General features: G+C 54.8%; 1 protein-coding gene across 6 annotated transcripts in view; it reads left to right on the plus strand.

Moving 5' to 3' along the window:
* Positions 1-12986, plus strand: part of TECPR2 (tectonin beta-propeller repeat containing 2) — a 102874-nt gene that overhangs the window by 53964 nt on the left and 35924 nt on the right. For 5 of the 6 annotated variants that reach the window (XR_010659200.1, XM_065906929.1, XM_065906930.1 and 2 more), the window contains 5 exons: positions 1067-1247; positions 2147-2288; positions 5093-5333; positions 6014-6103; positions 7425-7658. Coding sequence is in view for 5 of the 6 variants with exons in the window: in XM_065906929.1 (XP_065763001.1) it covers positions 1067-1247; positions 2147-2288; positions 5093-5333; positions 6014-6103; positions 7425-7658 (888 nt within the window). In the remaining variant the exon portion in view is untranslated. The remainder of the gene's footprint in view (positions 1-1066; positions 1248-2146; positions 2289-5092; positions 5334-6013; positions 6104-7424; positions 7659-12986) is intronic. The other variant, XM_065906932.1, reaches the window with a different exon arrangement.

Raw genomic sequence — 12986 nt, forward strand, 5'->3', positions numbered from 1 at the left:
GGTTGTCAAGAGGCCCTGTTGGATTTACGTAAAGATGAGTCTTTTGACCATTTAATACTGCTGCCTCCGAGAGGATCTTTCCGTCTCTGTTGGGAACGGTCAGCCCGGGACAGCTCTGGAACTGGAAGCCCTTCGCACCTGGCTCGCTCTCAGGAGTGGGGGTGCCAGCCTAACAGCAGCTCCTGCCTCAGCCCAGGGGCAGCCCTGCCAGCTTCGGGCCTGTGTGCCCGCCAGTCTCTCCAGCCTGTTCCTGTGGCTTCCTTGAAAGTGAAAAATAGCTGGGAAGACAGGCACGTCCAACTTCCAGAGGCATCTGAATATCATTCCTGCTGGGGAAAGAGGGCGCTTTGGCCTGGGGGTGAGGAGGGCCTTAGGAATCACCTGGGCAGTGATTTCAGCCCAACTGAGACCCATCCAGAGCTACCAGGTTAGAGTCTCTGGGTTTGGCCTGAGGATTAGTGGTGTAAGAAGTCCAGTAGGTGATTCCCACCGCGTTGAGTCCAAGGAAATGCAGCCCAAGGACTGTGATACCGAGGGGCACTTTAGTGATGAGTAGGGGCACGTCAGGGAGTGCAGAGGCCCAGCGGCAGGCCAAGGCGGCGGGGACAGGGTTAGCAGCAGCTGCTCTGCCAGCTCCCTGAGGCGTGGCCTCGGAGCGCGTTAGGTGGGACTTGCAGAGTCTCCAGGGCCGTGGCCACTGGGCGTGGAGGGCGTCTCTGCGCGCCGGCTCCGCTGGGCCTGGGCCCTCCTGGCTCGGGTCTGGCTGCTCTCCTCCACTGGGCTTTGTGTTCTTTCAGAGCTTGTTTAGCTACCTGGGGACACTAGAGGGTCCTGAGTTGTTGTTATTCCAGTTTCCAAAGAGCATCCAAAAACACTTCAGGTGGACGTTATATTTAAGCACAATTTAACCCTCTTATGTTGACCAAACCTTAAAAAGAGAGAATACTGACTACGAAAGGAAAGGATATAACAATACCAAAAAAGAAAAATAAGCCAGCAACAGGATGAGGATGGGGAGCGAAATCCTGACGGTGTGTCTCTGGGGGCTTTCTGCCCTCCCCGGCAGGTCTCAGCGTGGATCGCCCCTGCGCCAGAGCCGTGAAGGTCGACTGTCCGTTCCCGCTGTCCCAGGTCACCGCCCGCAACAGCGTGGTATGGGCGCTAACGGAGCAGCGAGCCCTCCTGTACCGGGAGGGGGTGAGCAGCTTCTGCCCCGAGGGGGAGCAGTGGAAGTGCGACATCGTCAGGTATGCGCGCAGGGCGGCCGCTGTCCCTGTCCTCTCTGCACCCTGTCTGCTCTCTGTCAGCCTGACGCCCCTCAAGGGACCCGTGTGAGCCTCTCCCAGGCGGAGCTGCTTCCCTGAAGGTTTCCAAGGTCGCAGTGTCCTCCAGGATTGTCAGAGTCAACGCCAGCAGCCTGACCTTGAAGGCGTTCTGTGCCTCCCTCTCACTGGCAGACTGGATGTTGGATCAGACCTTAGTTTTTAAAATGCTGCTGCCCTTGACCAACATTCATCTGTGACCTTGAGCCCCACATGCTCACAGGTCTCTCCTGCCCTGGCCTCACAGAGCTCCCGTCTCGGGGAACCACCGCCTGTTAGTGTAGATGGTTCCGAGCCGGACAGGGACCTGCCTCACGGGGGCGCCCCGGCCCCCCTGCAGAGGTCAGGGAGGCGCCATGCTGGGTGGACCGCAGCTCAGCCCTGAAGCTGCCGCGGACGTCACCAGATGGCAGAGGGAGGGTGTTGTCCATCGAGAGGGCGGGTCTGCCAGGCTGCTGCTGCCCCGCACAGCCTGGCGCTGGGGGTTTCTGTTCACTTAATCAGTGGAGGCAGGGGTGGGGCGATGGAGCACGAAGGTCTGGCATCCCCTACACGCCTGCGCTTCTTCCCTGGGTTGTCTTCTCTAAGGAGAGCTCCCCTCCGTCCTGGGCCTGCAGGGTGTCCCTCAGGTCCCACTGCCCGTCTGAACGGCACATACTGCACAGCCGTTGAACTCGAGCTTTCTTCCTTGGAACGTGCGGGTGGGGCTCATCTCTTGTCCCACATCGAGCCCCCCCTCCCCCGACACTTGATGTCAGCGTCCCAGACACGCTGGGGGGCCAAGAACCTGGGTGCTGACTCCACACTCTTGTCCTCGTTTCCAGTGAGAGGCAGGCTTTGGAGCCCGTCTGTATAACTCTCGGGGACCAGCAGAGCCTGTGGGCCCTGGACATCCGAGGAAACCTGTGGTTCCGGACTGGGGTCGTTTCCAAGAAACCCCAAGGAGACGACGGCCACTGGTGGCAAGTAGGTGTTCAGCCCAGGGCCCACGCCAGGGCGCCTCCCACTTAGCGCCTGGCCCTTCTCCTCAAGGAGCTTGGAGAGCTTGGGTTAAACCAACAGTGTTCACTCTTACTGTTTGATGAGCTGTGCGTGCTCAATCGTGCCTGACTCTTTGCGACCCTGTGAACTCCATGAAATTTTCCAGGCAAGAATACTGGAGTCGGTTTCCATTTCCTTCTCCAGGGGATCTTCCTGACCCAGGGATCAAACCCACATCTCCTGCATTGCAGGCAGATTCTTTACCCCCGAGTCACCATTAGAGCGCATTAGGAATATCGGGGCTTTTATCACAGAAATTAACTTGAAACGTTCTTTTTGCCTAAATATGCAGGCTGTATTTATTTTTAATTTTGGTGTTATTTAGAAATTTGATATTACACGCTAAATAAAACCTGGTGACATCCATCTGAAGACCTAGGTAATACTAATATTTATCTCTGAAAGAATGTACTAAGAAAAGAGATTAGATAATAGGTGTGAGAAAACCAACCCACAATTAAAACTCACTATCTCTGCTTGTACAGAAGGCCTGTAGATAAATGGTATTCGAACAAAGAAAAGGGGAATTTTCCCAGAAAAGTGAACACTGACAAACAGTGTGGTAGAATCACGCTCTCTCTGCCCCTCTAGCGGCGGTCAGCGTAAGCGTGTCCCCGCAGTCCCCAGCGTGTGGGTGGAGCCGTGCTGGCGTTCACGCCGTGGGGCGCGCAGGCTCCGGCGCCGCCCCGCAGGCCAGCGTCGTCAAGGGCAGGTCTTCCCTTGGCTGCGTTTAGGTCTTTCAGATGAGCATGTGGAAAAGGAAGTTGTGTTTGCTCTCTGCCTCTAATATGTCAGGTGCTATTTGAAAAGTTATACAAATTATTCAAAAATACTCTGTGTATTTGTAACCGTATTACATGGTTTTACACACACACACAGTGTATACACGTACTAAATTCTGTGTTTAAGTAGCCTAAAGAAAGCTAGATACCATTTTATCATGGTATTCAGAACATCATCTTCAGAGAAATTTGACAGAGGCATCGCTAGGGTATTTGAAAGCAGAGCTGTTTTAGTTACTATAGGATTGATTGATCTGTAGGGCTCGAGTCAGTGTTATGTTTGACCATTAAACTGTTCTGTTCTTTTTTTTTAACTTGCATCCTACTTATCGTCCAGGCCTGGTGCTGGGACTGAACGTGTCCCAGGCTTTCTGTGTGGCCTGGCGCCATACCCCACGAGGAAGGGCAGTGGTCCCCAGGCTCTGCCTGGCCTCCTGTGGGCTCTGGCAGAGTCTGCCCGGCCAAGCTGGCATGCGCTCTGCCCATAAGAAAGAAAGAGGCCACAGGCTCTGCAGCTAACAAACACCATTTGCTTGAACCTCGGTGCAAACAGCAACTCGCAGTCAGCCCGAGTTCCATCACCGTGAGGAAGGGCTGTGTATACACACGGAGTGCAGTGCTGATTTTATAGCTGCTTCCGTTGCATTTGTTTTTTTTTATTACACGTGAGATTCCCTGTCAGGAGTGATTTCACGTCACTCAGCATTTTGTTGTGCGTGACCTGGGAGTGTGGCCTGCATGAGGCCGTCCTAAGCGTGGGGCCGTGACGTTGTCTGTAATTAAATCCACCAGGGCAGACAGACTGGGGAAGCCGCGCAGTCAGAGAGCGGTCCAGCAGCTGGAGCTGCCCAGCCAGGAGGGGTTTCCTTAGACGGTGGGGCAAGGCCTCCTTCAGGAAAGTGCAAGGAGTGTGTCTGGAGCCTGAGCCCAGGTGTGCTCCGCACGTCCAGGACAGGCCCAGTCTGTGCTGCTGTTCCGGCATAGTTACCAACAGTGCCAGTGAGGTCAGGGCCTCCCTGGTGCCTCAGATGGTAAAGCATCTGCCTGCAGAGCAGGAGATGGGTTTGACCCCCGGGTCGGAAAGATCCCTTGGAGAGGCGTGGCTACCCACCCCAGTTTCTTTTTTGGTTGTGCTGGGTCTTCATTGCTGCACTGGCTTTTCTCTCGTTGCAGAGAGCAGGCTTCTCATTGCAGTGGCTTCTCTTGTTGTGGAGCGCGGGCTCTCGGTACACAGGCCTCAGTAGTCGCGGCTCCCGGACTCTAGAGCACGGGCTTGGGAGTTGTGGCGCACGGGCCTAGTTGGCTCTGAGGCACGCGGGTTCTTCCCGCATCAGGGCTCAAAGCCACGCTTCCTGCGTTGGGAGGCCGATTCTTTACCACTGAGCCACTGGGGAAGCCCCCACACCAGTGTTCTTGCTTGAAGAATCCCGTGACGGAGGAGTCTGGCGGGCTGCAGTCCATGGGGTTGCAGAGTCGAACATGTCTGAATGACTAACACGTTTACGTCCCTGTTAGGTCATGAATCGCTCCATCACTCTGCCTGTACTACCCTTTTAAAAACCATGTTATGATTCTAAGTATTGTACCGGTTGTTCTTTGGAAATTTAAAACAAAATAATCCTCTCTCACTGATTTAGAATAAAAGACTTATGGGGTGCATAAATATCACTTATGGGGTGATATTTAGTCATAAAAGGGATACACGCTTGTAAGAGGTGCATGCGGTAGAAAAGTGTGTAAACTACAAGGCAGATGTTGGCATCCCCCTGAATCAACCCCTTGGAGGTAATCGCAGTCAGCAGCCGGGCTGTCCCCACACCTGTCCCCAGTCCTCACCCAAGCACACGCGCCCGCGGGTGGGGTCGGGGCCTTGACTCTCAGGCCGCGATCATACAGGAGGCGCTTGTGACCGCACTGAGAGCAGGGCGCCTGCCCGTCCCCCTCCAGGTGAGCATCACGGACTACGTGGTGTTCGACCAGTGCAGCCTGTTCCAGACCATCATCCACGCCACGCACTCGGTGGCCACAGCGGCCCAGGTGCCCGTGGAGAAGGTGGCGGACAGACTCCGCACAGCATTCTGGTCCCAGCAGCTGCAGTGCCAGCCGAGCCTGCTGGGCGTCAACAACAGCGGCGTCTGGATCTCCTCGGGCAAGAACGAATTCCACGTCGCTCGAGGGAATCTCATCGGTGGGTGAATTACTTCCAAGTCAGCTTGATGGGCAGCTCCACTTAGAGTCAGCATTTAAAGTTCAGCTTTAAGATCTCCACTTGAAAAGATCATTCAGGCCAGTGGTATGCAGTGTGTGTGATGGAGGCATTCTCTATGCTCTTTATCAGTGTCCTTTTTTTCGTCTGTCATTCCTACAACTTGGATTCATGTGTCTACCTGGTACGTCATCAGTTTCCACTAGGGATGTCGTAGGATATAAGGAGAGCACATGGAGCTTGTTTTTATGTCAGTAATTTCCATTTAAATGAAAAAGTCCTCCCATACTTAGAGTCTAGTGAGAGAATAGTCTATTTCCAAGAGGGAAAATTATCGCACCATGGAAGATGTGAGGCTCTGGCCAGATCTGTAAACACAGGCATAAATGCTCACATGCTGCCTGGGGCTCCGTTTCTGTGAGTGAACCCTGCTCGGCGGGTCTCCTCCAGCTCGTCTCCCCTGGGTGGCCTCCCCCGACCCTGGGCAGGACTGCAGCTCTGCCCGTTGGGCTGGCTCTCGCAGTGCCGGCTTGGATCTCCAACATTAAGGGCCCTCCAGAACCAGCTGTGAGGGGTTTTGAAGACCAGTCGGGGCCTAGAACTGAAGTTCTGAAGCGTTCTGAAGTTCTTTCTTTAACACACTCTTCCCTTATTCTTCCCAGGCACTTACTGGAATCATGTTGTTCCCCGGGGGACCGCCTCTGCCACAAAGTGGGCCTTCGTGTTGGCGTCAACTGCCCCCACCAAGGAAGGTGGGTTGGGGTGCCATTGAATGGTTACATCCATGGTCTGACGTGGTTGAGTTGGGGTGGGAGCCTGGCCGTGGTGGTGTCACGGGCGAGGGCCCCCGAAGCTGGACAGGAGAGAAGGGCCTGGTGTGGGGTGCTGAGGGAGTCTGGAGGCGAGGCTCCTTCTGAAGGCCGGGCGCGTCCAGTGTGGCTGCAGAGGCTGGCCGCTGGTACTCCAGCAGCACGTCTCGGGGCCATAGCACAGGCCAGTCAGCACCAGGCTTGTCCGGGTGCCGGGCCATCTCCCCTGTGATCCTGGTTTACGGCGCCTGCTGGCCTCAGCCCCGCCGTCCCCCTGGCAGGCAGGCCTCCCGAGTCCACTCAGAACTCAGAGCCCCCCCAGCAGCTCAGGGCAGCCAGGTGGCCCTGCTGGTGGCGAAGCATCCGCCCAGGATGGTGCCGAGTCCAGCGAGACGACGCCATGAGTCTGTGGTTCAGAGGGAGTGGCTGGCGAGGTCCAGCCTGTGGCCGCCAGCAGGTCGAGGGTTCGGTCAGTGCAACAGAGCGCTCCCTCGCCGGACGGTCTGGCCGCAGCGCCGAGGGAGAGAGCTCTGAACACCACGGGTGTCCTGAACGCAGCCGCAAAACTGGGCTGAGCTGACGGGAGGCCCCGCCCGCCCTCATCTGTCCTGCGGGTCGTGACCAGGATGCACTGCGTTGTAGAAGCCTCACTGCACTGCCTGGGTTGGGGGTCGGGGGGTGGGGGGTTACCAACTGGCTCCTCGGGGCTGTTACTTAAATATCTGGCGTGGCCATGACCTTATGTTTTGAAAATCCCCAAAAAATTTAATTTCAAACTGTACCTGGCCCCAGGTTTTAAATAATATATTCTGATTGAGATTTTAAAATTTCCTCAAGTGTGGTTTGCATTTTAAAGTGAGTTAAACCTCAAGGACTCTAAATGGGGAGAATGAAAGGATGTAATTTGAGGGTGAGGAAGGGGAGAAGACGCTTCCTGGCATTCTGGGCCTCCTCCAGCAGCCTCACCCCGCCACCTGCCTGTCACCCGGGCAGAGGCTCCTCAGTGGCGTACTGCCAAGGAGTCGCCAAGCTTGCTTCCTCGGACCCTGGCCGACACACCCCGTTGAAGGCTTCCCGGTTCATTATGGAACATCCACGCTCTGGGCCACTGAGCCAGTGACGTGGGCTTCTGAGATCTGGCTTCTTCTGTTTCTTCCGAGTGTGTCGGGCTGGCTTCCTGGTCACTGGCCCTCCTGCCCCGCGGAGGGGAGCGAGGGTGGGCGCCAGGGCGGGGCCTCGTGCTGACGCTGTGGCCTCTCCGCAGGAAGCTCCCTGTGGCTGTGCCAGAGCAGCAAGGACCTGTGCCGCGTGAGCGCCCAGCACGCCCAGTCCCGCCCGTCCACCGTGCAGCTGCCCCCCGCCGCCGAGATGCGGGCCTACGCCGCCTGCCAGGACGCCCTGTGGGCGCTGGACAGCCTCGGCCAGGTGTTCATCCGCACGCTGTCCGCCAGCTGCCCCACGGGCATGCACTGGGCCCGGCTGGACCTCTCCCAGCTAGGTAGGCTGCCCGCGCCGCCGCCCCGCCCGCCCGACCCGCCTCCCGGGGCCCTGTGTTCAACCACGCGACTTCTTGGAGGCGCCTCGGCCGCTCGCTAGATTTCAGGAAGCCGATTAGCCGCTCTTGCGGGTTAACGGGCCTCCTAAGGGTCTTGTGAGGAGCCTCTCCTCCCCGCCCCGCCCCAGGTTGCAGGGTCCAGAACCCAGGAGGAGCGTGTCCCAGAGAGGGGCCGGGAGAGTCCCTCCTGCCCGTCCTGCAGGGTGGCCGCCTCTGCCGCTCTGTGCCCGTCCAGTCTGGGCGCCGGGGCCAGGCCCGCGGCCGGGGCAGCCCTCGTGCCCCCGCTGCCTGGGGCGTGCGGGTCCCCGTGCGCTCTGAGTGTCCCCGCCAGGGCAGCGGCCTGATGCTGCTCATAAGTAATTCATTCCCGTTCTGGGAAATAAGAGAGTGAGCCGCACCTTCAGGTCATCCTCCAGGCACAGTGTCAGGTGTGGCTGTCAGGAGGCCAGGCTCCCCCAGCCGCTCCACGGCCCATGTGAGCCTTAGGAATACTTCCCTGTTGGACGGGTTCCCACCTGATTAACTGACAACCAGTATTCTGTTTGTTAGGCGATAGACCTGAATTTTACAAGCATTTAACGTTTGAGAATTCAACCACATGTTCTCATTTAACAAATAAAAACGAAGGACAAGAAAGCAAGAAAGGAGGAGGGGGCGTTGTCCACCTCCCATCCCGGCAGCCCTCGCCGCGCCTCCAGCGGGCGGCCCTCCCCATCCCATGATGCGCAGAGGCGCTGCTGTTCTTTGGCCTCCCACGAGGCCCCCAGGTGTAATCAGCTTAGCTGGAGAAGTAGGTTGGTTCTCAGCTGAAGCAGCAGCCAGCTTTGTTCCAAAGCTAGGAGTTCTCCAGGGTCATTTTGATTGTTTGTGTTTTTGGTCTCCGTGTTTTGAACCTAAGCCCTGCATCAGGGCGGGTCTCTGTCCAGCCAGCAGAGTGCTCACCCACCGCCACCCCCGGGAGGACCAGAGTGGCTGCTCTGGCCGTGCTCCTGCCTGCGCTGTGGGGTGCCCTCCTGCCTGCCCTGGGACACTTTGGTTGGGTCAGACCCTGCTGGCCTGAGCCTTCTTCCATCAGCCCCAACCAGGCCAGCTTGGGAGTTTCTGGAGGCAGAAAGGTGAGCACAAGGTTTGTGTTCTCCTTGCTACAGAGTCTTGAGAGCAGTGGGAGGCTGCGCCCTCGCCCCGTCTGAGTCAGAAGCAACACTCATCTTTGTAGAGAGGCCACTGTGAGTGCAACGTGAGCGGCTGTCAAGCCTGGCTCCACTGTGGAACCAGCCCTGCCGGGCCTCCCTCCCAGTTCAGGCCAGTCCTCCCGCAGTGGTTCTTTGGCCGGCGTGTCGTAGGTCTCGGAGCTGCCCATCTGGGTTTCCCTGGAGTTGGCCGTTTCATCGAGGGAAGAAACTCAGCTTGGTGTCAGGGGTTGAGTCTCAGTTCAGAGTGGGAGCCCGCCGACAAGACCGTCCTGAGTTCAGGCTGCACTTCCTTCCCAGCCTGAGGAGGGCAGGGGCTCACGGAGCTGCCCTTCCCCTTGTCAGCAGAAGCGTCTGGAATCCAACCGGGGCTGGAGTGGGTCACAGACGGGCCGTGCAGGTGGGCGAGCCGAGACGCGGGGGCTCACAGCAGCAGGAGCCGCGCTGGCAGTGTGCGGGGCTGGGCCCTGCGCGAGTTTCCGGGTCACCTTGAAACCTCTGCTCCCACCTCTGCGATAGTAACAGCAGCCCCCACCCCAGACGGAGACCGCCAGTGAGCATCCTGTGTGAACGCTCGCTCTCCCAGGCAGGGCCGATGGCTGCTGGGGGGGTGCGGTGGGGGGGCGTGATTCCAGGGAGCGCCGCTTTTTGCTTTTTATCCTGCCTGAGCTCTGAGTTTATCTACCTGAGTTACTGGCTGATACTGAGATGACAGGTGAAGGCCCTTTCAGTGTTTTCTGAGCATCCTGGGGGAGGGCAGCAGCACGCCCAGAGTCGGGGGGCAGGGGAGGGGTGCCGGGCCGGGGTGGGGGCGGCAGAAGGCCGCGAGGGCTGCTGGCTCCTCTGTTGTTGGGCTCTCTGCAGGGCTAGGCTGTGGAGCCTGTGGAGCAGCGAGTTTTTAATCGGGGTCTCCAGAATTATTATTTAGAGTAGGAGACGCAGATTCTGAATTCAGGTGTGTGCTCCCTGCCCAGACTCCCGTCTGCGTGTCCGTGGCACACGGTCGTCAGGCAGCCCCGCTGAGCAGCAGTGAGTGGCGTGTGGTGATGCGGACGCCGTAGATGATGCTTGGCTTGCACACCTGGGCTGGCCTGGGATGCTCCACGCTCTTTTAAAAGCTGGCTGTGGTGGTGCTCACGGCGGGGAAAGGAAGCACAGCCTTGCAAGCCCGTGGTTCTGCATGTGAGGATTCTGTTCAGTAGCAGCTTCTCTTTCCCAAATGCACTTTTTTTGGTAGTCATCCTATGGTATTATATTAGCCTCAGATGTACAGTATAGTGATTCAGTATCTTTTTGTAGATCACACACCATACAGTTGTTATCGACTATGAAATGCCGACTGTGTTCCCTGCGCTGCACGTCACATGTTTGTCGTCAATTTGTTTTGTAACTGGTGGTTTGTACCTCTTAATCCTCTTCACCTATTTTGCCCCCCTTCCCGCTCCCACCCCCATCCGGTAACTGCTAGTTTGTTTTCTGAATCTGTGAGTCTATTTCTGTGTTACTACATTTGTTGATTTGTTTTGTTATTTAGACTCCACATTTAAGGGCTTCACTGATAGCTCAGTTGGTAAAGAATCCACCTGCATTGCAGGAGACTCCAGTTCAATTCCTGGGTCGGGAAGATCCCCTGGAGAAAAGGGATAGGCTACCCACTCCTGTGTTCTTGGGCTTCCCTTGTGGCTCAGCTGCTGAAGAATCCACCTGCAATGTGGGAAACCTGGGTTTGATCCCCGGGTTGGGAAGATTCCCCTGGAGAAGGGAAAGGCTACCCACTCCAGCATTCTAGCCTGGAGAATTCCATGGGCTGTATATTCCATGGGGTCACAAAGAGCCGGACACGCCTGAGCGACTTTCACTTCACTTATAGGTGAACCGCATGGCATCTGTCTTTCTCTGACTCCTTCACTAAGTATGACGCTCTCCAGGTCCATCCCCGTGGTTGCAGATGGCGAGCTTTCGTTCTTTCGCCTGGCTAACACTCCACGTGCATATGCACTACGCCTTCAGCTGTGCTTCTGCCGATGGATGCTCAGGTTGCTTCCGCATCTTGCTGTTGAGAATAGTGTGGCTGTGAACAGCTTGATGAGGTGCATTTATCTTTCCAAATTCGTGTTTTCAATTTTTTTTTTTTTTGAGATGAATACCTAGGAGTGGAGTTGCTGGATCATAGTTCTATTTCTAATTTTTTTGTGGAGTGTTACTGTTTTCCACAGTGACTGTACCAATTTACATTCCCATCAACAGTGTATTAGAGTTCCCTTTTCTCCACATTCTTGTCAATACTTGTTATCTGTTGTCTTTTTGATGGTGGCCATTCTGATCGGTGTGAGGGGTGATACCTCACTGTGGCTGTGGTTTGCATTTTCCTAATCATTACTGATGTTGAGCATCTTTTCTTGTGCCTGTCAGCCATCTGTATGTCTTCTTTGGAAAAATGTCTATTCAGGCCCTTTCTCCTTTTTAAAATTGGATTGTTTATCTGATTTTGAGTTGTATGAGTAATTTATATGGTTTGGGTATTCACTCCTTATCAAGCGTCATTTGCAAGCATCTCCCATTTAGTCATCGTTGTTGCACAGCCGCTCGGTTGTGTTCGACTCTCTGTGACCCCGCAGACTGCAGCGCACCAGGCTCCCTGTCCTTTCCTATCTCCCAGAGTTTGCTCAAGTTCATACCCATTGAGTCAGCAGTGCTGTCTAACCATCTCATCCTCTGCTGCCTCCTTCTCCTTTTGCCTTCAATCTTTCCCAGCGTTAGGGTCTTTTCTAATGAGTCGGCTCTTTGCATTAGGTGGCCAAAGTATTGGAGCTCAGCTTTAGCAACAGTCCTTCCGGTGAACATTCAGGCTTGATTTCCTTTAGGATTGACTGGTTGGATCTCCATGTAGTCCAAGGGACTCTTAAGAGTCTTCTCTAGCACCACAATTCGAAAGCATCAATTCTTCAGTTCTCAGGCTTCTTTATGGTCCAACTCTCACATCTATACATGACTACTGGAAAAACGATGACAATGTGAATCTTTGTCAGCAGAATGACATATCTGCTTTTTATTATGCCGTCTAGGTTTGGATTGCTGTCCTTCCAAGGAGCAAGCGTCTTTTAATTTCATGGCTGCAGTCACCATCCGCAGTGATTTTGGAGCCCAAGAAAATAAAGTTTGTCACTGCTTCCACTTTATCCCCTTCAGTCCGTTCAGTTCAGTCACTCAGTTGTGTCCAACTCTTTGTAACCCCATGGACTGCAACACGCCAGGTTTCCCTGTCCATCACCAACTCCTGGAGCTTACTCAAACTCATGTCCATCAAGTCAGTAATGCCATCCAACCATCTCATCCTCTGTCGTCCCCTTCAGCTCCTGCCTTCAATCTTTCCCAACATCAGGGTCTTTTCCAATGAGTCAGTTCTTCGCATAAGGTGGCCAAAGTATTGGAGCTTCAGCATCAGTCCTTCCAATAAATATTCAGGACTGATTTCCTTTAGGATTGCCTGGTTGGATTTCCTTGCTATCCAAGGGACTCTCAAGAGTCTTCTCCAACACCACAGTTCAAAAACATCAGTTCTTTGGTGCTCAGCTTTCTTTATAGTCCCACCTCTCACATTCATACATGACCACTGGAAAAACCATAGCTTTGACTAGACGGACCTTTGTCAGCAAAGTAATGTCTCTGCTTTTTAATATGCTGTCTAGGTTGGTTGTAACTTTTCTTACAAGGAGTAAGTGTCTTTTAATTTCATGGCTGCAGTCACCATCTTCCGTGATTTTGGAGCCCAGAAAAATAAAGTTTGTCACTGTTTCCATTGTTTCCCCATCTATTTCCCATGAAGCGATGGGACCAGCTTCCACGATCTTAGTTTTTTGAATGTTGAGTTTTAAGCCAACTTTTTCACTCTCCTCTTTCACTTTCATCAGGAGGCTCTTTAGTTCTTCTTCGCTTTCTGCCATAAGGGTGGTGTCATCTGCATATCTGAGGTTATTGATGTTTCTCCTGGCAGTCTTGATTCCAGCTTGTGCTTCATCCAGCCCAGCATTTCACATGATGTACTCTGTGTGTAAGTTAAATAAGCAGGGTGACAGTATAT

The sequence above is a fragment of the Muntiacus reevesi genome, chromosome 15 (assembly GCF_963930625.1).
Source record: "Muntiacus reevesi chromosome 15, mMunRee1.1, whole genome shotgun sequence".
Taxonomy (NCBI): domain Eukaryota; kingdom Metazoa; phylum Chordata; class Mammalia; order Artiodactyla; family Cervidae; genus Muntiacus; species Muntiacus reevesi.